Genomic DNA, 27,999 nt, shown 5'->3' with positions numbered 1-27,999 from the left:
GTTAACTGGTCACTGCGCATCTGCCACCATATCCTGCACGAGCTATATTAGCTCTACGAAAATTAACCATTTGCTCATAATTTACGAGTATTGCATTCCCTGTGATTGGACATTTGGTGCCATATATCTATGGAGGCCTAATGGGATGTTGCTGAATCTATGCCATGCAGAATCGCTACTGCATTGCATTCCAATGGTGGACCAACATGCTATTAAGCAAATGGCCATAACAATGTTTCAGCCTGTAACTGCCCCCCCCCCCTCCCCATACACACACACAGTGACTTATGGGTAACGGACATTTTTTACACTACTCTCACTGGGGGATGGGAGACTGCATGTATGTCAGTCACTTTGCGACTGCCAACGACTAATTGAACAGTGGATAACAGAACACTGCATGGTCACATATGATAGTAGTGTTTCCATAAAGGTAGAATGGCATTTTAACACAGTGACTACTTTATTGTCTTCTTAACTACACAGCTCCAAGTCACAATCTGAAGACAGTTTACAGCTTTCAGAACGGGAAACATTACAAAGAAGTTGTAGAGCCCTTAAATTAAAAAGTGAGGACACATGAAAACAGTGACATTTTGGGAGAGGAAATCATCAGAAGCCCGAGATGATCCAGACGTCAACATACACACTGGCTAAGGATGAGATGTATCACTTTTGGGCCCTTGAAGGGTCTTGTGTAGTTCATACAAGACACCTTCACCCCATGTGTGACTGGTATGCTGTAACTAATGTTAGTGTAATAGAGCGTCATACTTTTGAGGACGGCACGACAGCGACAGTAAACTCAAAACGTGTTCAACATGTGTGCATAATCTTCATTCTGCCAGAATTGCAGAGACAAAGGATGAATACACAGGGTTTTTATTTTCAACAGGACATAGCACCATTTCACACTGCAAATGCATCACTGGCGGTTGGGAGGAACATTTTCCCTGGACACCTCATTTTTAATTTTAGAGATAAGGCATGGTCACCAAGATCACCATCCATTTGCACTTTCTCATGAACTTTCTTGTGGCAGTTATCTGAAAGAGAGTGTATATTTTAACAAATCTTATAGTTTAGTGGAGTTGAAAGACATCATTAAAAAAAGAGGTGGGCTTTAGTGATCAAATCCTGTTTGCTAAGGTTACAAGTGACTTCTGGGAATGAGATAAAAATAGTATTGGAAAAAGGCTCACCACCTGGATGATACAATTTTTCGTCAGAGACCACGTGAAACAAATATGAGTCATTAATCTTTGATTATGTATAAATGAAAGCTATTTCCTTAAAAATTGGCAATATTATTCTTCACTGCCCATTTCCAGCTTCCTGTGTCTGGTTGAGAATCAATACTTAATTTATATTGGTTTTCTGTTCCTCCCAAGCACCACTTATAACTTATTGATGACAGGTGTATTCTGTTTAAGTTCAAAATTTAAATACATAAAATTTAAAAGTTTCCAAACACACTTTCATATTGTGTCCCAATATTACCACCACTAGTGGCTTTATAAATACTGGAAAAGCATTCATACCTCTTTTCTTGATTCATTTTCAACTGTTCCCATCTTCTCCAACAGTTCCATGTTTACCAGATTCTCTTTTCCATTGAATGATGCCAAGGTACAATAAGAACCACGATGTTCACCAAATCTGAAAGAAGAAAAAAATATATTATTGAAAGCAAATAACTTGAGAAAAAGTACCAAATGAGATGTAGGATTGACTACATTCTGATAAAACACATAGGAATGAAGTTCATGCAGTGAAACTTATGGTGAACATAACATACTACTAAAACAATGCCCACTGAAACTCTAAATCTAAACCATTGGAACCTAAACAAATTGAAGGAACTAAAAACCCAGAGCTGATTTTAAAGAATATGTGACAAGAAATAACACTTCAGAGTTACTAGTGTGGAAAATTGATGGAATGGGCTTAAAAGAGGTGCAATAAACACAGCAGAAAATGTACTAGGTTCTCTAAAGTCAGAAAAGAAGCACTCATAGTTAACACATGAGATACAAAAAAAAAAGTAAGAATGTTGGAAGTGAACACCAACAATATAGGTCCTTCAGAAATGAAGTTAACTAATAATGTAAATAAGCTAATGAAGAATGGATTGAGGAAAGATGTCATGAGGTTAATGAAATAATGAAAACAAGGTGACATAGATGCTACACACATACTAATGAGCAATCATTTTGGGGAGCACATTGCAAGCAAGGAGAACAGTGATTAGAGATGAAAAAAATAATTTCGGGGCATGATACAATATTTATTTTTGATTTCAAAAATCTTGGCACAAGCTCTGACGGTAGAATTCTTGTAGGCACCAGGGCAAAGGGCAGAACAAGAACCATACAAAATTCAAGATGAAATTTAACGCAACTTGGTAAGTGTCATTTGATTTTAAAATAATGTAATTATAACACTTATGAACAACATAAAATCAGAAAGAATTGTAATCACCACATCTATCAACTTAATATTGCATGTGTCAAAAATACTCAAAATTATTTCACTGAAGACTCATCAAACATAATAGCAAAACGTTCTACTAATCCCGTGTGTTGACACTGATGATTAGAAACAGTTGCTTTAATGCAACAAGCCTCCAAATAATTTCAAATGGTTGGCATTTTTCACATCTGGCCAAATCCATGATACACATGAATTAGGTACTGAATTTTCCTCTTCACAATTGTCATCTATAATTAAAATGTTTTGTATGCTTTCTATTTTGTTTAATCACATCACTATCACTACATCCATGTAAATGCCTCTCTCTTAACATTATATAAGGATTTAATAAATTTCTCTTCCAGTTCTCATGGTGTAATGGTAAGCACTAAACCACAACTGTAACTGACAAGTGTGTGTCTCACAAGTTAGACTCACAATGTTTATGTCAGGACAATTTTATTTTCCTGAGCGTGACTCACGATGTTTATTTTTGGTCTACATTTGTTACCACAAGTCTGACTTGAGATATTCACATTTGGACCAAAATTGTTATCACAGGTGCTACTAGTCAAAGTGTGGCAGGGGGTTAAAGATCTAAGGTAGGATTGCTCATTTTGACAAATGATACATTATATGTATACTGAAGATGCAATAAAGCAAGTAAAGTGCTACCTCAATATGGGACTTGTTTGTCATGGGCAGAAAATCTGCATGATGCAGTATACTGATGACATAGTTGTAGTTGCTGAAAGTGTACAGGAATTAAGGTGGTGCATGTAACATGTACATCAGGACAGCTAAATATAAAATTAAGGATAAACAGGAGCATTTGGCACCACCCATTGGCTTTGATGAATGATGTCATGTCAAGCCCTAAGATGCAACACAAAAATGATTTCAAGATGAAAACACAAATTGCCAAAGCAAAGAAATATAAACATCAAATACCAAAGTCTACCAACTCTTAATAGCAAATATCGATGCTTCCAGATAACTGCAGGAAACGGGGTTTTCAGCAGTGCCAAACTAAAATCTAAAAAACCACAAAATCATAACAGTAAAATATAAAAACAAAACAACCACAGAAATACACCACAACATTAGTTTCAAAAATGCAAAAAAACAAAAAGTAACCACAAACCAACTGTGACTCATATTGAAAATACCACAATTTAAAAGACTCATACAATTACGGGAAGCCAAATAATGATACCAATACAGAAAGCCAAAAATGGACATGAATACAGAACAGAAAGCCAAAAGACAACTTGAATGAAATCATCACTTTATTCATGAAGCTCAACTGAAAAGATAAGTATCAATGCAAAGAACCAAAATCTAGAAAATTAATTACACTTGTTACAGCTTTGGCAGCGTACAACATACTATCTGAAATAAACTTAACACGAAATACTGCCAGCACATGTATTACTTGCCTATCACTTGTGTGCGATCAATGTTTTCCTCTAAAATTTTTGATTTCCTTTACAGTATCACAATGTTGCACGACACGTATCCGTGCACAATGTACGGGCCCAAGGACAGAACATTAAACGAAAAAAAGTTATATGTTTATGTTTTGCCGAGTTTTGTAAAATATAAAGAATGTAAGACTACGCTCTCATATAAGTACAATTTACTTCTACAACCTGCCTCTGGAGAAGACTGGACCTAGGTGAAGATGGAGAGTTGGTGGCAAGACAGAAGACAATGGAGAGGCCTATGTTCCAGACAGACCCAGCCGGAGGCTGGGAACTGTCCAAGATGATGATGATATGACGAGGATGATGATGAACCTGCCTCTGGTCAAGCAAATTATGGAGTAAGAGATTCTAGTGCCACTAATGATGCCAACAACTGGAATTCACTGCAGAAAGTGAGAGAACTGTTTACCACGTAGTCGAACAAATGGCAGCATGTTAGGGGGGTACATGCCACTGAAGAAAACAAAAGTTATTACCTAAATGCTGGAAGACTAATGTGTGACATTAAATGAATTTTCCATCAGTGCTTGGCAAAACACGATAATAATAATATTAATAATAACAGGAAACACTTCCTAACATCATTAATGATGTGCATTTTCTGTATTATCTATCGGATATGGAATAGGCAAGATCATAAATGTGAATAATAAATAAATGCATTTTTTCTAACGCAAAATGTAGATTTAATAATGTAAAATGCTCTCTAGCTTCCTTTTGTGATTGTTATACTTGGCTTGATCATAGAGAAGGTATGTGGACATTAAAATGACATTGCAATTGTGTGCACTAATTATTTGAAGGTTTATAATTTATTCATGAGGTTAAACATGGTCTAGAAATGTACTAGTCAGAAAGAATCACATAAGTACAAGAGGCATAGGGAAAAAGATTTAAATAAATAAATAAAAATTGCTAATTATTGTAAGTTAGAAATAGTGTTGATCCTGAAATTTCCATGTGTTTTCTATTGGGAAAAAAATATTGGGTAAAATGAAGGAAGCTGTTTATAAAGTCCACAAAAGGAGCTACAAACATATTTAGTTTTACAAAGGAGATAGTTTCTTGAATTCTACTTTTTAAATCATAATAACAGTGTTCGTCATATCATCTGTTAGGTTTTGGCCAGCAACCTAAATTAAAACCCGAGAAATGAAGATTTAACACTGAAATTGTGTGCAGTTATTTAGATGTGTTTGTGTTTCATTTCAACTGGTAAAGAAATAAAGTTATAATCAAGCACCTTTCTACATTGTACATATGGATGAAGGATTGCATAAATCAAAGATTAGGACACTGAAGGAAAAAATTCATACATAGAATTTTTTTTAAATATCTTTTTTATGTTGCCGTCCAAAGCTCTGTGTGTCAACAAAGACTTATTTTATGCTACTTGTATGTTTTACAATACTCTATGGTGTTATGCATAGTCCAATTTAAAATTTCTATAGCTGATCTGGATATATTGTCTAATAAACACAGATTCATTTACAGTGGTAAATGAACTAAGAAGCCATTTAATTAACAACATTCACCCAGTGATAAATAAGAGTTATATTAATCAGCATTTTTTCTTATATGGCTGCTGTTGCGCACAATGCTTGATGACCATTTTTAGTTTCCATATCATTCTGTAGGTTCTTGTCTAGATGACCAGTACAGAATATTACATCGACACTGGACTTTGTGATTTACCCTAAAGTTACTGGTGGATCACACCAAGCAGCACTATAACAAAGTATGAGGAAATAAATACAAGAAGGTAACTTAAATTGCAAGAGGACGAAACAGCTGGGCAATACACACTATGGAAATGAGTGTTAGAGATGGAAGGGAGGACAGCAGTAACAGCTGCTATTGTATCTTATTTGCTGGTTTTATATGGACTAAGGTTTGTCAGTGATTCTGCATGAGATGGAGGTTAATGTCTTTGAAGAGTTTTTGGATTTGATGAATATGAAAAAGAATTAAGTTATTTAGGTAAGCAGAGATCATGATCACCACCACCACCACCACCACCACCACCACCACCACCAGTCCTGACCACAAAGATGTCAATAATACGAACCAGCTTTCTGTGTATTTATGACTGCCTCTTCCACATGGCCTATGAAAAGGTTGGCATGGAACAAGATATCCTAGTCCTCACAGCATCACATTGATTTATCTATATGTCCAGCCCTCAAATGTGTAGGAGTTACCCTTAAAACGGCTAGGGTGGTGATGAGGTTTTAGGGAGACCATCAAATGGACATTGGGAGAGGTACTGTTCTAGGGCTGTATGCAGGAAGTGTATGTAGGAAATGGATGTGAGGTGAGGTCCCATTAATTATGACAAGGAGTGTTCCAAGTATGAGAGGGAATGGAATGGGTTGGAAACTTCCAAGGAGTGGTTATTATGTAGAATGAGACACATTGCATGATGCAGCAGAGGTGCTGGTCTACCAGGATTGAAATATATTTAGTTCGGGATATAAAGCCTGCTACAGTGGTATGGCTGTGCTGGTTGTTTTTGTGTATTTTGGTAGCAGACTGAAGGTAGGAGTCCTTGAGTCAGGAGGTATATGTTCTATAAGGCAGTTTTGAGAGGGCCAGGGCTTTAAAATTTTCTGCAGCTCTGTCTGGCTGGAAGGAATGGGGTTGACAGGAAGAGTATTGTATGCCAAGATATCCAAGAACAGATTTAAATCCTTCTGCTGTGATGAAATGGTCTTTGTCCACTACATGTGACACCTGTATCCACTGCACAGCTTTATACATAGGAATTACCACCACTAAATTGGCTGAGTACATGCATAGACACCGAAAACAAACCAATCTGGAGACACTCAAAATTCAATTGCTGAACATGCTCTACAGCAGTGGTTTGCAACATGGGCATTATGTCCTGGAGACTCTCTCATTTCTTGAGATGACGGCTGAAGGAAAAGGATGGTGGCAGAAGCGACACTTGGGGATGGGGGGGTCTTCAAGTTTACTTTGGCAATTATTCTTTTCATTACTAACTGGTTAAAATGGAAGGGAATTCAATTTCCTACATTAAATAATACATGACAGCTTAATACAATATTATTAACAAATAATTCTAATTACCAGTAAATTTAAAAATGAGACCAGAACAACTTGAAGACCAGTAATATGAAAATGTTTTTTACTTACAATTCCATTAATAATTAATAGCCGAATTTCCACAACTGCTGTAATGTCAGCAGATGGTCTGTCTCAGGCGCTCGTACTGCACACAAACTGGGCAAGTGTATACTTGTGCAAAAATTACACAAGGAAATTCCCCAAACTGACTTGGCCCAAAAAAAAAAAAAAAAAAAAAAAAAAAAAAAAAAAAAAAAAAAAAAAAAAAAAAAACCAAGCTTTTAAAAGAAAGTTGGCGGAACAGCAGTGTAGGCAGATTATTTGGAAAACTCACTCTCAGGACAGACAAAAGCCTCTAGGTTGCATTAAAAGTCCGTTTACTAACAGTTAAATGTGAGATATCTCTTATTACCCACACAGTACAATGCTGTGGCCCAATGCAAGTCGTCATAAAGTCAGTTCCTTTGAGTGATGAGTTTCAAAAAGGACTTGCAAGAGGGCCCTTGATATGGAAGACAAGCTTCCCAGTCTCTTTAAGAATACAAAATTTGTACAGCAAAATGATGTATTAACATCTACAGACACCAAGGTCTGCTGCTAGCTTGCATTCAGTTCATTAACCACAATGACAATCTAATGGAAGAAATTTGTCTGTTGCTAAAAATGTAACTGAGAGATTGCATCATTATTTGTACTATGTCGTTAATAAGATATAAGTGTATTCTTGGTAAAACTGTCTTCAACAATTGAGGTGATATGCCTACAAATAAGAAGTTGAACCTACAAGTATCATCAGTCTACTGACCCCAGCCTTTGTAACATAAACTACAATGTCTTAACATGGCATATCTTCTAGACATATCAAAAAAATTCAAAAAGTTCTGTAGGGAGACAAAATTAACTTTGGTAGAACAAAAAGTATGGTATCTTCATTCACAGTCTGTATGCCAATAACTTGAGTCAACACATATCCTGTCACGATATCTTCAAGAAAATTCATGTGAAGACATAGATTCAGACACAGACTTTGATGATTTTTGTTCACATCTCAAAAAAGCCACGAAAGATAGGTGAACTATGTAATACTGAATTATCACTGTGGGGTACTCAATTGGTTTGCAATGGTTGCAAGAATATTTGCTCAGAGGTTGCAAAGTGCAGTCAATTGACTTTAAACTGCTAAGTCCAAGCAAATTCTCATCAAAACTTAACATTTTTGGCAGGAATATTGAATGTTTTTGTTCATTTTAGCATTTCCAAGTCAGTAGACAGTGCCTTCAGTGTGGTGCATTAACTAGGAAACAAAGTGCATATATATGAAGGGGGCTATCTGAGATGGAACCACAGAGAGTGAAACTGGAATCTGCTTATGAAGCACAAGCAAGTCTCTGTTGTTGTCTTCAGTCCAAAGACTGATTTGATCGAGCTCTCCATGCTACTCTATCCTTCATCTCCAAATAACTACTGCCACCTACAGCCTTCTGAATCTGCTTACAACAGTTTTACCCCCCCCCCCCCCCTCCCACACACACACTTCCATCCAATACTAAATTGGTGATGCTTTGATATCTTAAGAATATGTCCCATGAACTGATCTCTTCTTTTAGTCAAGTTATGACACACATTTCTTTTATCCTCAGTTCTATTCAGTACTACTTCATTGCTTACATGATCTACCCATCTAGCCTTCAGCATTCTTTTGTATAATGACATTTCAAATTCTTTTCTTGTCTGAACTGTTATCATCCACACAAGGCCACACTCAAAAAACATACCTTCACAAAAGACTGCCTAAACACTTAGATCTGTATTCCATTTTAACCTATTTCTCTTTTCAGAAATGCTTTTCTTGCCTTTGCCAGTCTACATTTGATACTCTACTTTGGCCATCATCTGTTATTTTGCTCAGCTTTTAAGCATCTTGTTTATCAATGTAATTTCCGCAGCATTACCTCACTTAATTCTAATATCCTTGATTTGCTGCTGTTGATATTCACTGCATCCTCTTTGCAGGATACTGTCCATTCTCTTCATTGGTTCTTAAAAGTCATTTGCTGTCTGACAGAATTACAATGCCATCGGCAAACCTCAAAGTTTTTATTTATTCTCCCTGAACTTTAATTCCTACTCCAATGTTTTCTTTTGCTTCCCTTGCTGTTCGCTAAATGTAATGAATGATAATGGTGATAGGCTACAACCCTGTCTCACTCCCTTCTCAACCACTGCTTTCCTTTCACATCCCTCAACTCTTATAATTGCTACCTGAGTCCTGTACAAATCACAAATAGCCTTTCACTTCCCGTATTTTACCCCAGCTACATTAAGAATTTGAAAGAGAGTCTTCCAGTCAACATTGCAAAAAAAAAAACTAAGTCTACAAATGCTATACACTTAGGGCTGTCTTGGATTAACTGTTGTTCTAAAGGTACATCGTAGGGTCAGTATTGCCTTGCATGTTCCTACATTTCTCTAGAATCCAAAGTGAACTTCCCCAAGGTCGTCTTCTACCAGTTTTTTCCATTCTTCTGTAAAGAATTTGTGTTAATATATTGCATTCATGACCTACTAAATTGATAGTTTGGCAATTTTCACACCTGTCGGCAGCTCCTTTCTTTGGAATTGGAATTAGAACATTCTTCTTGAAATCTGAGGTTATTTTGCCTGCCTCATACAACTTGCACACCAGAAAAAAAAGAGTTTTTGTAATGGTTGGCTCTCCCGAGGCTGTTAGTAGTTACCAGAATGCCTTCTACTAGTGGGCCTTAACTTGGGTCTTTCAGTGCTCTGGAAAATTCTTTTCGCACTATCGTATCTCCTATCTCATCTTAATCTACATCATCATCTCTTTCTATAATACTGCCTTTGAGTTCACGTCCCTTGTATAGATCTTCTATAGACTCCTTCCACCCTTCAGCTTTTCCTTCTTTGCTTAGGCTGATTTCAATCCAAGCACTTTACATTCATACGGCTCCTCCTCTTTTCTCCAAAGGCCTCTTAATTTTCCTAGCAGGCGGTTAGCTATTCCCCCCCCCCCCCCCCCCCCCGCTCCCTGTGAAGTATCTTCCTAAATCCTTACATTTGCCCTCTCTCTTGTTTGTATTCCCTTTGGCCTGCTTTCATTTGTTCCTTTTTATATTTTCTCCTTTCATCAATTATATCCAATATCTCCCGTGTTATTCAAGGATCTCTACTAGGACTTGTTCAAAAGCAAGAGTCTAGCTCTTTACATTAGGAACAGCGAAATGCCACACTTGAAGATTTCTTCGCGACTTTCTCGCTGTAAAATTGGTCTTTACAAAAGTGGCTTTAGCACCTCACCTCAATCAAGTTACAGGTGAGCCTGAAACTTGGCATAAGTTCATGTTGGGCCCTCAGGTAGATATGTATGAAATTCATCAAAATTGAAGATGATTGATCTGGGAGGCCTAGGGCATTTCACATGGAATGACCCCTATTTTAATACAGTAAGCAAATTAAAATGAATTTTTATTTTCTTAATTAATCTATTGTTAAAAATGTCAAATTTTACAAAAATCTAATACTAGATTTTTTAAAAGGTGAATGTATTCCCACACAACACTGACCAGGAAATTACTCTTTAGGAACAGTGCCTATTGCACAGCAAGTATAAATGAAATGATTGTATGGGATTTATAAACCAAAGTATAAAATGGAAATAGACAGATAACAAAAGTAGGTCAACAGAATGGTAATGTATGAAGCATCCACTATCATGGCACAATCTTATTGCACTCCAACACACACAAATTTGATTCTATGCTTTAACAGTATCAACGGTAGGATGCAGAGATGTCACTTCTGTTTCCTTTACAAAGAAAAGTTAAGAAATACTGTGACAATTTTACTTTCAGTCAAAGATCAATATAAGGTGTTAAAATACACACAACAGCAACTTTAAATTCTTTTTGCAGTGAGACTGATCTGTACCATACCACAAGGGATAAGTTGGGCTGGAAGATGGCAACTTGGTTGTTAAGTTGGCAAAACTGACAAATATGACCATGTATTAAGATTTGTTATCAAGCACTTTCAATATGTTTCATGATAAACTCTTTCAAAAAAGAAGTATGAAACTAAAAGGGCGTGCTTAATTTTCATGATATATCTTCAACAGTAGATAATAACTTCAGCTTCAATATCTTCCGCAAAGATACCTATTCAGATATTATCCCAGGTGATTTTGCCCATCCACATGCACACAAGGTTGCATTCTTTCACTCTACTACTGACCATGCCCTATCAATGATCCCTGTCCCTCAAAGATCCAGGAGAAACCCTAATTTTGTGTAAGGAGGTCAAAGGGTGGCAATTAGACCTATGTAAAGAACTGGAAATTTTTAAACATACATTCAATAGGAATGGTAAAGTGTTAAATGATCAGCTGCAACTTGCAAATTGACAGTTCCTGAAGGTTTTAAGGTGGCATTTCAGACCAGTTATTGTAGAACTTACAGTTTGTTGGTGGTCTCTACTTTAAATCGATCCTCATCAAAAAATTTCAATTTTCTTGTAACATATTTTCTATCTTTCTACTTATCCTCCTTTTTACTGTTATAATTCATCTTTAAAGATTCCTCCCTACCTCCCATCTTCCAGCCCTTTTCTACCCAAAATATTTCTCAGTCAGATTCCGATATAACATGGTGATTGATAGTTTGTTTTCTACCTGTTTCCTAGGTGCTTTATTTTTGTGCAGGTACTCCACTTACCGATGTTTCGTACTTCGTGCACTGTGACAGTTTTCTCAGTTGTTGCACGACACCAGCCACATATGGGCCATTTTCACTGCCTTTCCATTCCATGTAGATTTTAATGTTAAGATTTTTACGCTGCTTTATTCTGAAATCTGTTGTCGCCAATATGTGATTTTACATGTAGGGCATCTTTGTTTATTACATTTTTATCCAATGGTATTGCACATCCTATACACCTTGATAATTATTTTTAACTATGATGTAAAAAAATCCTCAAATAGTTCCAAGTACTTTTGAAGAAATCATTTTACAATTGTTGAAAGCATGGTCAAGCGTAGTTGTTAAAGCTTTATTCCTGCAACTGGTTGGATGACTTTCTGAAATCATTCCTTTACATTCATCATTGCTGAACAGCAGCTATGTTCAAAATTTTAAAATACGAATACGAAATAAAAAGTAGTCATGAAAGATCAAGTTGTCCTTGTAACATAAAACAGAAGTAAGTCTGAATAAAATTACTTGACAGTTTGATCTGTCACTTGCCGCTACACTGTTGCCACATTGGCTGCCAGTTAAAGCTCAGTTATAAGCAGCACGAAATCATGGAGGGTCATTTCGCAAATGCTGTTAATGTGTAAAGTGGAGCAATACTGGAAGCAGCCACCATGAGATATGATGGAAATGCGAGATGCTCTGCTGCCAGCTGATTTTAAATAACTAATGACTGAACTGCGACAAACGACACAGACTGTATCCTTTAATTTACACCTACACCTAAACTTCACTAGCCACCGAGCAGTGTGTGGTGGATGCTATTCTCGTCAGTCATATCCCCCTCCCCGGTTCCACTCGCAGATTGTGCGAGGGAAAAACGACTGCCTGAACACCTCGATATGAGCTCTAATTTCCCCTATCTTTGAAAGGTGATCAATGCGTGATTTGAAAGTAGGTGGTAATAATATATGCTCTACATCCTTGGTGAAGGTCGGATTTTGGAATCTAGTGAGCAGCCCCTTCTGTTTAGAGCGTCATCTATCTGCAAGTGTGTCCCACTTCAAACTTTCTATGAGATCTGTAACACTCTCACGATGACTAAATGTACAAGTCACGAGTCTTGGCACTCTTCTTAGGACTTTCTCAATCTCTTGAATCCAACCCAACTGGTAAGGGTCCCATAGAGACTAACAATACTTCAAGAGACTAAACGAAATCAAGTATTGTAAGCAATTTCCTTTGTTGAAGGACTGCATCGCTTCAGGATTCTACCAATAAACCGCATCTAGAGATGTCAGATTAAAGTCGCCACCTATAACTATTGAATAATTTGGATATTCATTTCCTAGGTACTCAAGACTTTCCCTGAAACATTCTTCGACATTTGTTGCGGATGCTGGTGGTCTATAAAAATATCCTAATACAATGGTCACTCCCTGTCTGATTGACAGCTTTATCCACACTATTTTAGAGTTCGACCCAGTATCGATCTCAACTGCGTTTAAACAGCTTTTAACTGCAATGAACACACCACCTTCCACAGCATCAGTCCTATCCTTCCTAAACATTTTCCAATCCAAGTTCAAAATTTCAATGCTATTTATGTCTGGTTTCAACCAGCTTTCAGTACCTAATACAACATCGGCATTACTACTGTTTACTTCGGAGAGTAACTCGGGGATCTTGCTACAGACACTTGGACAATTTACTAACATGAGATTTAGCATATTTAAATCCTTTGGAATGATTTGTTTAGGTGAACTAATAATTTTTACAGTTGGCACAACCACATCACATCAGTGTCATGAACTGCTAATTTTTCAGGCCAACGGTTTGTTTCTCTTGGGGAGGAACCTAATAAAAAAAACATGTGCACACCACAAGTACTGTGCTACCCATGTAGCTGCTTCCTGTGTGTAGTGCACCCATGATCTATCGAGGGGCGTCCTAAACCTTTCACCCCATAGCGTAGGTCGAGGAATCTACAACCATTTTCATCACAGAGCGCCCATTTCATTTAAAATCACTAAATTAAAGAAATCTCATTGCTATCATGCCACAGATATTTGTGAAAATTTGGTGTAAGAAATTACATAAATACAAAGTGATAAAATAATTTTTTCGGATTTGTTAGATCAAAACTGTAGTCAGGGGGCCATTTTGAAATGTCTAGCATTTTCTCCATCTGTCTTAAGTACGCAGGGTAGATTGACAGTTTTTAACTACTATAACTCCCTTATTTATAAATCAATTTTATTCAAATTGGTGTCATTACAAAGATAAAAGTACCAACTATATCACTAAACTATAAAAAAGTTCTTAAAGTTTTTATATTGTGCAGAACTGCCATCACTGAAGTACATAACATGCTGGATGTGTGGTAATTGTTCAATGCATAATTGAGAGCAGTTTTCTGAAAAACATATGTGTTTGTATAATGCTGCAAACAGTCACTTATACAACAAAATGACACTGACTTAATGCAATCATCTGTTTTAAAGAGCACCACAAAAGGATGAAGGGTGACGAATGTTCTGCCAGTGAAATCCTTGTGCAGCATCCTGAAGGAAACAGGTATAGTTCTCTGCAAAATCCACTATGATGATGCATGTAGTATCAGGGAGGGTTTCTTTGCTTGATCTGAAGTAGTGACTCTTAGATTTTGATACATAATGATGATGTGTTAAGTTTTGAAGTTTTTGCAAGAGATACTCAACAAATTCATCGGTCATCTTAATTAATGTCTCCAGTGTAGGTCGGTCAGTTTGCATCCATTGTTTGAAAACAACATTTTTACAATCTTTTGAGGACTCCAGTTCCACTAAAAATTGTGCAGTTCATATTCATCAGGACACCAAGGACAGCGATGCAGAATGGACTCCTCGTTTTCCTGATTGCACAGAAGTTTCTGTAGAAGTTCAGTGTACGGTTCTTTCACATGTGCAGCATGTATTAACAGTTTTACGTTTTGGTGATATGTGCATAAACATACGTTATGCATTCCATGACTGTTTACAGTAACACATTCTTTTGGCCTAAGTCCACAAAATTTAGTAAAATCAATTTTATCTTCAGGGTCTTTTTCTCTGAAAGCTAAGTATACATCTTTCAGATTATGTAAAATTAGTCTTTTTGTCTTATACATTCTTTTGCAATTTTCTACAGGGACAGAGCGTCTTTTTTAGTAGCAGAAACAAGACTTATATCATCTTCCCAGTAAAAATTCTGGACACGTTTTTCCACGTTCTTACCTATTCTGTTTCCCACTTTATAACTCCCTTTTGACAAAATACCATCTTCTTTTAGCAATACCCTCGATTTCTTTACCATGTATTCGGTATTAAAAAACATTTGGATTTTTTCTTTACTCCATGAAGCTGGTGCTAAAGTAAGTATTGTAGTTTTTCTTTACCAGAACTTCTGCTGAATTTCTCTTTTAAGTTTTTGCATTAAAATATTATAGTCTGTACATTCAGCATTGCCAGTTTCTTCAGACACATTTTTCACTGGAACATGTAGCACTTCTGATGCGATTTGCTGGAATTTTAAAGCTAAGTGAGACTTGGATCGTATGTATTCTGGACGCCTGTCTTGTGCTGTCTTGGTAACCTTAAATGGTGAAATTTCAAGTAACACACAACTCTCATGAAGTGTTTGAAGAGCTGTAGATGGATCTGGTGTATATTCTTGATCTTCAACTTCACATTCATCCATCCCTGGAAGATTATCCCCCAGAGGAGATAAAATGTCCTTATGGTGTGTTATGCACAGCCTGGTACCTGGTATAAGTCCAAAGGTTTTATATTTCCTTCTCATGGTTAAAGAAATAGGTTTCAAAGATTTCTTAGCAGTCTTTTTACCATGGTTCTTAAAAGGGTCAAAGCAAATTCTTTGTCTGTCTTAAAATGTTCCCAAATAGAGCCTTTTGCGAGAAGAAAACACACACAATATTTTCACAGGTGCTTCTTGGCTTCAATAATTCAATTATCAGCTTGATTCAGGCTTAACATATCTACTAAATCAAGCTCTTCACTGCTACTACTTTTCTTCTGACACACAACTGCTGACACAAAACCTAAAGAACATTTGTTTTCCATTGTGATTTTGAATCAGCTGTGTATGTTGCAGAAAAGAACGGGATGGTTTGAAACTTTTTCTTGTTCTCTAATTAGTTAAGAATGTGCTATGAAGAATCTGTAAGGGGGGAATGAGAAAGAGTTAATGACCACTTTATGGTCATCTCTAATATTCACATTATTGAACAACTTTGTATTACAGTCAGACCCCTCAATATGGAACCCCTCGACATGTAAAACCCCTCAATATGATATTCTAAAACCCCTCAACTTGATAGTGTGACGTATTTTATGAAAGTCAATCAGATGCTACTATAGGAGCATAGTAAGATTCATAATACATAAAACCTTCGATTGTGGAATTGAATTATGTTTATTATAATTTGTTTTATTTATTTTATTTCAATTATCATATATAAGTAATAACTTTTACATAAATAAAGAAAATATTTTTTGTTTAAATTCTGTGAAAATATGTAAAACATATCAGACAGCACCTGAAGAAGACTGCGAGTCATGCAGTTGAAATATCGTACTGGAAAGACGCGAATAACTGGTAGAAACCCGATTAGTCAACATGACCACAACAACAGCAACAACAATAATATTTATATGAATATCATTACTTCTAACGATAATTGATATAAAAAAGTGAAAAACAAACAATGTTAAATAAAATATGTGATCTTTTTCACTCATTATAATATTTGATAAATAAAACTCACTACAACATCTGAAAAAAAGTCACAATTAAACAAAGCATATACTGCAACAACCGTTTGTAGGTTATAATATGATTGGGTGGTCTAGCGACACTTCATGAAAATTATACATCATCAGAGGGCACTATAATACGTTGAAAAAATGCAACCGGGTCATTCCATATCAAATCACCCAATAAAAAATAAATTTTACACCCACCTCCCTAGATTTTCATGAAATTTGGCTCAAATGGTTCTAATACCATCCTGACAACACCTGCAATTTTTTTTTTTGCTGTATCTCTTATAGTTTTCTTTATAAATTTTTAAAGTTTTTATGTTCTGCGTTTTCCGAACCTTCAGAAATGGTAAATTTAATTTGTATTGCTTATCTTAAAAACTCTTTTAGATAACATCATGAATTTTTGCAGCAAGTTTATTTATTATACATATCTGAAGATAAAAATGATACTATTAAAATATATTAATATTTTCTATGAAAAAAATATATATGCATTTTTTTTTTTTACGGATGTTTTGTTTTATAAGAATTGCAATATCCAGAGTCTCAGACCTGATAGAATGCTCAAATTTGTTTTAATTTACTCTTAAACATATAGGCTACTTGATAAAACAAAAAGAATGGCTTTTTAACATGTTTATTAATTATAGTAGATTACATTAGAATTATGTACAAAGATAGTGTACTTACGACACTTGTGTTTAACCCAACTGATTGCTTGAAACATTGAATTTTTTGAGTAATTTTGTCTTTTTAATAAACATTAATGCTGATTCAAACTGTTTTTCCACTTCATCCAAGAGCTTTCAGTTTTTTTGATACAGTCTTTTTTTAAGTAATACATTCTTCCAGTGCCGCTTGATTGAGGTGCGTCTACTACACAGACTATGTGCTCCAAAGGCACTATGCAAGAATCTTCTCTTTCAGGCCAATAAAATGATGCAGCTGGTCCTGAAGGATGTAGAAATAGAATTTCTGAATCTTCATCATCATTGAATATTGTTTTTACCAGTCCAAAGTACCAGTTACCATCATAATTTGCAGCCACATAGCTATTTATGGATGGTTCAACATGAACCCAATCAGAAGAAGAATGGAAAGAAAAGACTAAGGAGGGTTTTACACTATCTGTAGTCCTAATTTCAAGATTGTTTGTTGGAAGTGGTTTGAAGTTATGAAAACTTCTTGTTCCAGGAATGGTTCGGGTTGCTGAAAAACTTTTTCTATTTTCAAACGTAGCAAATCAGTTTCTTTTTTGTCAATAAAGTGAAAATGAATGTTTTCAATATTTTTTTCACAAAACTTGTACACATCGATTGCTGTCATTTGTTCTTTGTCTGAAAGCTGTAGACTGGCTTTCCTTAAAATTCTTTTAATAGTTCCTCCTAGGCCATCACAAATTGACTTCTCATGACTTGTTGCAAAAAAAGTGTGTTGGGCCTTCAAAATAAAGTCTCTCAAGTGTTCAGTCAAATTTTTAAAACTGTTTCTATTTTTGTACTGCCCAGCTCAACCATCTGTAAAGTAGTGAACTGAGTCAATGTCAGCACGATGTAACGACAGCCACTTTGTAATTTCTTTTTGTACAAAGTTCACAAAACCAGTGTCATGTTCTTGGTCATCATCACTAATAAAACAGTGGTTGGAAACAAAAACATTGTTTTCCTCATTTCTTAGAAAAACTCCAACTGGGTGTAGAGTACAACCGCCTCTATTCCAGTGGTAACTTTGGATCTCATTTTGTATAACAAAGGAATAATTTTCACTGAAATCCATCACAATAATTGCTGTTTTGGGTGGTGGGTCTTTTTTCAATCTTTTAAAGGCTGCTGACTGGGATTTTGCTATAAACGAGTGCGGGGTGAGCTTTTCCAATGACCTAACCATGTAAATGTAGTCTTCAACACTGATAGACTGTTTGATCATTTCTGCCCTGTCTGTGTTAACCCACTGACTGATTACAATTTCTTCTTCTAAATCATAATCTTCACTTAGTTTTTCAGTTAAGTACTCAGTTAGCGCAGTATTTGCAGGACAGCTGTCGCAATGATGTAGCATGCAGTTTTGGTTTTCCGTGTTGCACACAAGCATCTTAATTAGGTCTTTATAAGGTTCTTCAATTTTCACAGCATCCAGTAATAGTTTAACATTCTGGTGGATATTGCATACATATATAGTGCGTGTGCCTGCAGCACCAGCAAGGATACATCATTTAGGTCTCAAGAAACAAAATTTTGAAAATCCTACTTCTACCTTGGGATTATCCCATTTGAAAGAATAATAGAGTTCTCTCAAGTTACACAAAATGAGTCTTCTTTGCATGTACACACTTTTTTGAACACTTACTTTGTCTTTTGTTCCAGGTAGCACTCTGGAACTTTCATCCTTTTCATAAAAAATATGTTACAAGTCTTACAGTATTTTCAGAAAGAGTTTTACCCTTTTTTGGACCAGGAGTTTCCAAAATACTCTTTTCAGATTTTAGCTTTCTAGCTTGTCGCACCATGTACTCACTTACATTAAATTCTTTGATCACTTTATTTCGACTCCAAGAATCTGGAGCCAAGGTCAGAATCTGGATTTTTCAAGACCTCCCAACAGATGAAATCTTCTCTTTCATAAGAGAAATCATTACATCAAAATCCTTTGCTTTCTCAACCACACTTGTATCTTCTTCGTCATCAGAACTTGGTGCACCATATTTTAATGCTTTTGAAACCGCCTTTTTTGCAGTCTTTTCAATACTGCTAACCTTCCTTTTAAAATAAGACCCTTTACTTTGTTCTGACAAGCCATGAAGCTTTATCAGTGTTAAACCTAAATTATCAAGAGCAATGTTTGTTTGTATGAGGGATTGATTTCTGGATTCCAATGATTCTAATTCAACCAGGACTTCATCATCTGTTTCACTTTCATTGACTTCAACTCTTAATTTTTCCTCACAAAAGTTACGGCTTGTTTGGCAAAGCTTTTGTCCAGGTTTTATGCTAATAATTTGTGTCAGTAATTGTTTAGAAAGATCCAAGCCTACACTTCTCAACGATTTTTTGATGGGCTTTTTGTGTTTCTTTAGTGGGTCTACACATGTTGTTTGATACTTTCCAAAAACATTTGAGAAGTAGTAGCTGTGGTGTGAACATATTTTCTTAAATTCACACAGATTAATTCCAGATCGTAAGTGGATCAAATCTTTTTCTTCCTCACTCAATTCAGATACCGGTTGAAACTTTTTTGAAGGTGTGTAGGTTGTTTGGAAATAGTCAGATTTTTTAAATAACCCTACGCTACAGGTTTGAATATCTGACATACTGATTTCACTTTTGGTCTGATTACTGTTCTGGTTACTTTTATAGGATATTGGAAAAGAATCTCTGCAAACTAAGTAACAGTACTTACTGAAAGTTCGAATAAACTTAATAAAATACTATCCAAGCACTATTTAACACTGTAATAATTTTTTACTTCAAAACACAGGAGTAACAAAACAAAATCCAAGTGTACATTGTTACTCCAAGAAGACAAAAACTTATTTTCGGTGTCTCTAAGTCACTTGGTACTTTTTATTTTTAAAATATAATTAATATTATTTTAAAAATTAGATAACTATTAGCAAGGTTAAAAAGCCAACATAATTTTTCTTTTATCTAATAGCCTATACAATTAAGAGTATTTTAAAACAAATTTGAGCTTTCTATCAGTCTGAGACTCTAGATATTGCGGTTTTTGTAAAACTAAACATCCGTTAGCTAAAAAATAAATAAAAAACTTGTAATTTTTTTCATTTGGAAGATTTTAATATATCTTTATGCTAACTTTTTTAACATTTCGATATAATACACAAACTAATTCTAAAATTTCATACTGAAATCTTGAGTATTCTTTAATATACAATTTTTTTTAGTTGTGAGGACACGTTTAAGTTATGATTTCCAACTGCTGAAACAACGCCAAATCTAAAAACTTTAAAAATTTATAAAAAAAAAAACTATAAGAGATAGATCAAAAAAAATTTTTTACGAGTGCTTTCAGGATGATAAAAGAAGTAATTGTACCAAGTTTCATCAAAATCTGACATGGTTGGTGTCAAGGCCTGGGTGACTTGGACATTGTGCTTACGGAAGTTAAATTAAGTCTCCCTGGTTATACATTACTGTGCAACTATGCACAGATTGAATGAATTCTCTCTCTTTTTAATTTCAATCGTTCCTTTTCACTATCTCATACTGAGGGGCTCTATTTCCCGAATGTTATTATTATATTGAGGGATTTGACTGTACTTTCAAATAACTTACCAGACAGAATGGCTGCTGATGTAAGAAGCACAAAAACAATACAAAAAAGTCCTTCAGATATATAAAGTGCACAGACACACAAAAACATAACACACAGCCTGTGTTGCATGTGAGTGTTGCTGCTAGACTGAATTTTTCGTTGTTGTTTCATGTTTTGTTGATTAGCTATTTGAAGCAATTAATTATTACAGCATTATTGAAAAAGTATAAGATCTAACAATAGAGGACAAACACCCTTCTGATTTTTTTTTATATCTCAAGAAGTATGGCAGTAGGAATTATTTCAAACAAAACTTCAGATGGCAAAACTTGTGATTCTGTGTGTGTGTGTGTGTGTGTGTGTGTGTGTGTGTGTGTGTGTGTGTGTGTGTGTGTGTGTGTGTGTGGGGGGGGGGGGGGGGGGAGGGAGTTGGTAAATTACATTAATTACAAATTTTTAAACATTTGTTGCTTAGGCACAGCACTAATAATTTTTATATTACAGCTATATTCTTTTACTTTCCAATGACATCAAATTGGGTAGAAGGGGGCCACATTTCAAAATGGTCTCCTAATTACAATTTTGGTCAGAAAATATTTTAACCCTAACTCATTATGTACATTCTTGAACCAAATCTTCAAAAAATCTGTGACATAAGGGCAACAGCCACTGGGTGATTTCACATGAAATTACCCTGAGTCAACGCAGCCTCTGGTTTAGATTCTCCACTCAACTCCAAACCAGAGGACCCCGGCCCACCCTGGTCCTAACCTAACCACAACTTCATGATGCACAGTGTATCCGAGAAAACACAAGGTGTATAATTTATGGAAGACCTAAAATCACAATCATTTGTGCACGATGATTAAAGGTAACCTCTACTAACAAACTCAAGACAGAAAAAATTCAATTTCGGCACTAAAAGCTGTTTTAAAAGTTAACTGAAACTATACTCACATGGGCTACATGAGCTGCCACATTGCCAACCGATGGGCAGTCATGGCTGGCACTTGGTGGCATGTTATAGGCAACAAAGGCAGATTTCAAACGAAAAAAAAAGACAGGGAAAAAAAATAGAAAATAAAGTCATTATGATGATGAAAATGAAACGGCAACTTATTCGAAACAAAACACACATTCAAACCAATTAACTGAATAAAAATAGTAATCAAAGTTTCTGATGAGGTTTAGAAATAAAATTTTGCTCTATTTGAGAAGATTCGAACCCACTTGCTCTATTTGAGAAGATTCGAACCCACGACCTTCCTGTACTTAAAGTTTAAATGCCAACCATTGTGCTACACCACAGCACTTGTTTAATATAATGTATATGGAGAGATAAAAAAATCTGCTCACCAAGCAGCAGCAGGGGAAAACACAAAAATGATTTAACTTTTACAAGCTCTCTGAGACAGTGGCTCCTCCTTTAGGTATAAGAGTTGAAGGGGAAGGAAGAGAGATGAAGGGAAAGGACTGAATTGGTTTAGGTAAAGGGGTAGAATTCAGGAAAGTTACTCAGGCTCTCCACATGGCTCTGAGCACTATGGGACTTAACATCTGTGGTCATCAGTCCCCTAGTACTGAGAACTACTTAAACCTAAATAACCTCAGGACATCACACACATCAATGGCCGAGGCAGGATTCGAACCTGCGACCGTAGCAGTCACGCGGTTCCAGACTGAATGGAGAGTTACTCAGAAGCCTGGCTCAGGGGAGACTTACCAGATAGGATGAGAAGGAAAGAGAACACTTGTTAAAGTTGATGTTTTTATGGCTTTGGCAATCCAATCACAATGATGAATAACTGCCTTACAAAAATTTGGTTTCACGCAATGTGGGGAAAAGCTTATACAACGTAAGCCAATCTCCGAGATTATAACATCTGTGCATATAACACTGAATTGCATCTTGTGCAGTAGGATCTGGTAGCGTTTGATTAGTGCTGTGTATGGAACTTGTGTATACAGGCGTGTGCATTTTGGTGCGGTTTATCGTGCGATAAAATAAAAGAGACGGACCCAGGATCCAAACACATTAAGGAAGAACGCTGGATTAGGAATGGGGAAGGAAATGACCATCTGTTGCAGCAACAGTGAATGATTCGAGCGCGACACTGAGCGCTTTCATACAAGGAAACCATCTCCAACACATGAACTGTCAATCATCAAGTAATTTTAATCCAAGTATAGACACTCCACAAATCCAACTGAAGCAGGAATAACAATGCACAAGGCGTGTAAACAAAGGGAGCACATACCCACAGTACTGAATAAAGCAAAAGATTGGTAAAATAGTACGAAACTACAGGTTATCTGTGGAAGTGAATAACCATAAGAAACTTATGTACGCAGCTAATGTTGGAGCAGGCTTGGGTCTTAAGTCAGTAGTATTTATACCACTTGAACTCTTACAGTATATAAAACACACAGAGAGGAAACGGTGTTCACTTAACTGTAACAAGTAATAAAAAAAATTCTGTGAGATCTCAGATGACAGACATATAAAGATAGATCCCTCAAATTTTGCTTAAAGTATCCTTGAAATTTTTTAAAAGTAGTTTTCAGAGAAGCTGCTACATATATTCACCCTCATTACAACATTAGGAAAGCGAATTATTTTCGAATAGAACAGCAGTGACCAAAATTAGATAACTGCAGTCATCAAAAGAAATTGAATACTGTACCAAATAAATGTTGTGGTACAGGCTGACTTACAGCATGACTAATGTTCGCATTTGTGCAGTTTGCCATATTTCATGCAGTTTTAATCATAAAAACTAAAACCGCAACATAAATTCAGAACAGGTATATTAGATAATTAACATGTTACTGATTAGCATTTTTATGCATATTATGTACAAAAATCTAAGGGGACACACTATGCAACTTTTGCCACATGATAAAACAAAAAACAATAACAATATGAAATTAAAATGATATACAAACAGATCAGTAGAGCATACAGAGATGATAATGACAATTACTGAAAACTTTGGCTATAAAACCTTATTGCTACAAACTATGCTTGTATGAAATTAAACAAGGCTTTCAACAATGAGTACCACATTGCTACTGCATACAGTACTGATAACTAGGGCCAGCAGTGGACAGTCACTAAACATCACATGGCCGAAGTTATGTTATTTACTTGAGCCGAATCAATCCCTGATTGCCATAAGACACTTTGATCAGCAGGGCAGAACTCTGCTATGGTACTATCTCTGACTGGTAGTTCCCTCAGAACAACAGCTGTGTGCGCACGCGCGCACGCGCACACACACACACACGCGCGCACACACACGCGCACACACACACACTTTCCTGTGGTATTGACTAAATGACATTTACATGACCTGTACTTGCTGCTTACATTATTCGCTATGAGGATCCCTACCTCTCCATATACAAATTCAGAACTAAGGAGTCCTGACACCATGATGAAGTGGGCATAGAGTAGTTGCTTTCAATGCCTGCTACGACATGATACTCAGCTGTAGTTTATAAACAACATCTGAAATACACAATATGGCAACTTTTGTGGCAGCAGTGAAGAAGTGTTATACAAAGCCCCTTTATGCATCAGTGTACTGGCTATGACCAAGCCACTAGCGTTTTTACTAGATAATTAACATTTCTGTCACATATCAAGTGATGACAGTACAGTAACAGTTTACACACTATAGCGATCAATACTTCCATGAATGGTCTTCAGCCCAAACTGAAAATGGCTGCACATATGTTAAGTTAATGAATCACAAATAATTGTTTTATCACTACCACACGCAATTGGAAGTATAAAAGAATGCAACTGAAATCTCAACAATAATGTTGTTTTTCTTCTACAGAACAAAGAAATACCTGACAATGGTTGTAACTTGTTATAGAATGATAATTACCTTAACATATGAGGAGGAAGGATTGTTGCAATTTAATGTCTGGTTGATAAACTGAACTGGGTCTAAACCAAAGTAACCATGTGCCAAGAACTGATTACACCATCATGTGTAATGAAACATATGTTATACTGTACTAAGCTTAAAAACCACAAAGCACACTCAAATACTGCAAATGCATGCTACACGTCATTCCCAAAGCGCAATAAACATAAATTACACGGCATTCCTTATCTTGGCTGTTTTGATTTATGAAACATTACTAAGTGCTAAAACCAACACAAATTGTATCCAAATACTAACTAACTGAAATTTTCAAAGACAAAAATTAAGTGAAAGGTTCTGCTGAACACATACCTGCAACACACTTCATTTGGGTCTACCCAAAGTGTTAACTCAACAGGCAGTTTCAGGTCTTCATATTTCAGTCCACACGCAATTGCAGCTCTTTCCAAAGTAGCATCGCGGCGATCTCGTTCGTTAACTCTTATGCAGCGGTAACCCTGTCCTCTGAATGGGGTTTCTGGAAACCAGTGATTCTTGAACCTTTCAACTAAGAGTTCTGACAAACGTGTTTTGAAGTCTTGCAGTTGCTCTTGGTTAAAGTTTTCGCTTTTCTCTATCAGGCGGACTAAAAAGAGCACCGCCGCCGAAATTTCGTCTAGCATAATTGGTAGTTTTCGAAGAACGGGGAATCTGAACGAACAATGGTTGCAGTGTGACACACATAAGTGTGACGAAGCTCTAGGCAAGGCTACGTACTCGGTGCCGAGCTTAGAGACTTTACTACACTCTGATACACTTAATTCTTGGTTTTGATCTGTGCAACAATGGCAAGAGAATCAAGAATCTAAAGATTATCCATTCAGTATCAAACTGTAACCTACTTTCGATCGTTCAGTATTGTGCAACTTTGCTGCAAGGTTTTCACCTGAAACATAATAAAGAATTAATGAATAGAGAGTAATGCAAGTAAGTATTACACGCATATTAATTACACGTTATTCTGCAGAGACACACTTGAAAAGTTATTGCGGTTGCCAACTCAATACTAGTATACCATCTTGCAACTAGCATCTGTCCAGCTTACATTTCACTTGATACGTAGAAACATTTTCTGCATGCAACGCACAAAATTTTACTCGTGTCTAGGACCGAGAGCAATAAAGGGAAAAAAAAGGAAAAAAAAGCTTGAGCGAAACTTAGTACGTACTTCTCAACTGGTGAATACTACTTTCCCAATGCTACGTGAAACAAGAAACAAGGAAACAATGCAAAGATGCTGGCCGTCGATAGACGCTGGTCGATCAGATTTTCAAAGATACTTCAGAGTTGTGAACCTGAAGTGTGGTATTAGAAGCGTGTGATTATGAAAGAAAATGTTGTTTTTTAAGTATTTTTTTAATATTCATAAATTAAAACTACCCCTTGTGGGCACAGTGCGGTCATCTATCATAAACAGTTTACGGCATTACAAGTGAAGTCGTGTAGGTGAGCCCCTACATTGAATGTTTGATTTCCGCAGCGTTCAATGTTTTTGTTTTCAATTTTATTGTAATACGTACAGAGTATTGAAGACACAAGAGCCCACGCTTTAAGGATTACGTATAAAAATTATTACGTTCTGTTGATATTGGTTGTGTCTTCTTGTGTATACCGTCGCGACAATCAACATTGTTTGTTTGACAGTCACAAGTAGTAATTATTAGCAATCGACAATCATTCAAATGGATGTAAGCTCGTGGCGGTTACGCAAACCCGAAGTTAAATAGCCCGGAGTTCCAGAAAGTTTTACGGGTGAAACGTTGTGCTTGTATTGTGTTACGCATAAAGAATGAACTTGTCAATGCAGTTCAGTTTATTATCATCCATTTTATCACATACAAGATATAGGAAATGTCATATGGAAAGAGAGAGTACAGTTTCTATTATTAACAATTAAGGGAAATAAGTTCTTAAATACACTTTAACCTTTTCTTAAATACACTTTACATACTTTGCCGTCTTTTTTACATGCAAGAAGAAAGAAACAAAGGTTTATACAAAAGTTGAGCACTATCTGTTTAGATAGCAAAGAAATTCATCAACGCTAATAGTAGCCTCTTCAATTCTGTTTTAAATATATGTAAGTTTTGTATGAGTTTTGTTTCTTTTGGTGAGGCATTGAACATTATTTTGAGTAGACACATTACACTGTTGTGGTACAGAGCTTTTGAATGTATTTTTCAATGGCAATCGTGCCTGTTTCTGGTTTGATAGTTGTGTACTTCCCTGTTTAGAGAAGAGAATTCTTGATTTGACTTATGGGAGCATACTGACACATAGATCAATGAACTAGGGAATGCCATAATTTTCAACTACTGAAAGAGGCATCTGCATGGATATATGTAGGTAACACCCATCAGAATACGAATAGCTCCCTTTTGGAGCTTAAAACAACTTTTTCTGAAACCTGTATACCACATCATAGATGACTGTATTATTACAGTCTTCTCCAATAAACAGATAAAACAATGTTCAGTTGTAACGCATAGTCAAGTCTTAAGTCATTAACGCATTAGGAATCTTTATGATATTATTTTTATTAAATGGTGTTCTTTTTGAGCATTATATAATGGATTCATAGCTTTTCTAAATCACTGACTCCTAATTCTGATCCGTAATACATGATGATAATATTTTTCTGTACTAATTTTTCTTGAGAAACAAGATATAGGGCCTATAATGGATTATTCCATGTCAGGTCAACCAGGTGCTCCAGCCCATAGTCCCAGATTTGGCTGAAATTTAGCACACCAATGCTACCATGTGTGGAACGCTCATGTTCAAAGTATTAGGTTCCCATGAGAGTTAGTTCCAGAATTAGAGCTTGCAAACGAAGGTGATGTGACATGGAAAATGAAATGCCCTTTTAGCAAACTAACTTCAGGGCTCTATAAATGAGGAACTATTCCTCACAGTTCAGTGAAATTTCCCACTTAGGGAACACACTCATTGTATCAAAACACCAACAACACATTTCTGAGGGAAAATAAAAAATGTCAAAATGTGATAATCAAACGTAAGTTGTAGAAAGCACACAATGTAGGCTAGGTGTCTACCATGCAAAAAAAAAAAAAAATTCACTCAGGAATGGGATAATACTGTTTGTAGTAGGTCTGATGTGAGCTAAACACACACAACACATCATGTCCACATCTTTCACACTTACTGAGCTACAGGCACAGGAAAATACAAAGTAATTGAAAAAAATCACCAGAAAAATGTACATTTTCAA

The 27,999-nt window shown here is 36.0% G+C and overlaps 1 protein-coding gene across 5 annotated transcripts in view; it reads right to left on the bottom strand.

Moving 5' to 3' along the window:
• Nucleotides 1-26,004, bottom strand: part of LOC126457767 (protein BTG4-like) — a 69,450-nt gene extending 43,446 nt beyond the window's left edge. The window contains exons 1-4 of one of the 5 annotated variants that reach the window (XM_050094337.1): nucleotides 25,743-25,927; nucleotides 25,080-25,653; nucleotides 1,542-1,659; nucleotides 820-1,046 (exon numbers count right to left, since the gene is read on the bottom strand). In XM_050094337.1, the coding sequence (XP_049950294.1) occupies nucleotides 975-1,046; nucleotides 1,542-1,659; nucleotides 25,080-25,390 (501 nt within the window). In that variant the 5' untranslated portion in view covers nucleotides 25,391-25,653; nucleotides 25,743-25,927 and the 3' untranslated portion in view covers nucleotides 820-974. Of the gene's footprint in view, nucleotides 1-819; nucleotides 1,047-1,541; nucleotides 1,660-25,079; nucleotides 25,654-25,742 lie in introns of those variants that run through there. The other 4 variants (XM_050094334.1, XM_050094335.1, XM_050094336.1 and 1 more) reach the window with 4 other exon arrangements.
• Between the last annotated feature and the right edge of the window lie 1,995 nt (nucleotides 26,005-27,999).

Source organism: Schistocerca serialis, chromosome 2 (genome assembly GCF_023864345.2).
Source record: "Schistocerca serialis cubense isolate TAMUIC-IGC-003099 chromosome 2, iqSchSeri2.2, whole genome shotgun sequence".
NCBI lineage: Eukaryota > Metazoa > Arthropoda > Insecta > Orthoptera > Acrididae > Schistocerca > Schistocerca serialis.
The sequence above is the reverse complement of the archived record's forward strand: the minus strand, read 5'-3'. Positions and strand labels throughout refer to the sequence as shown.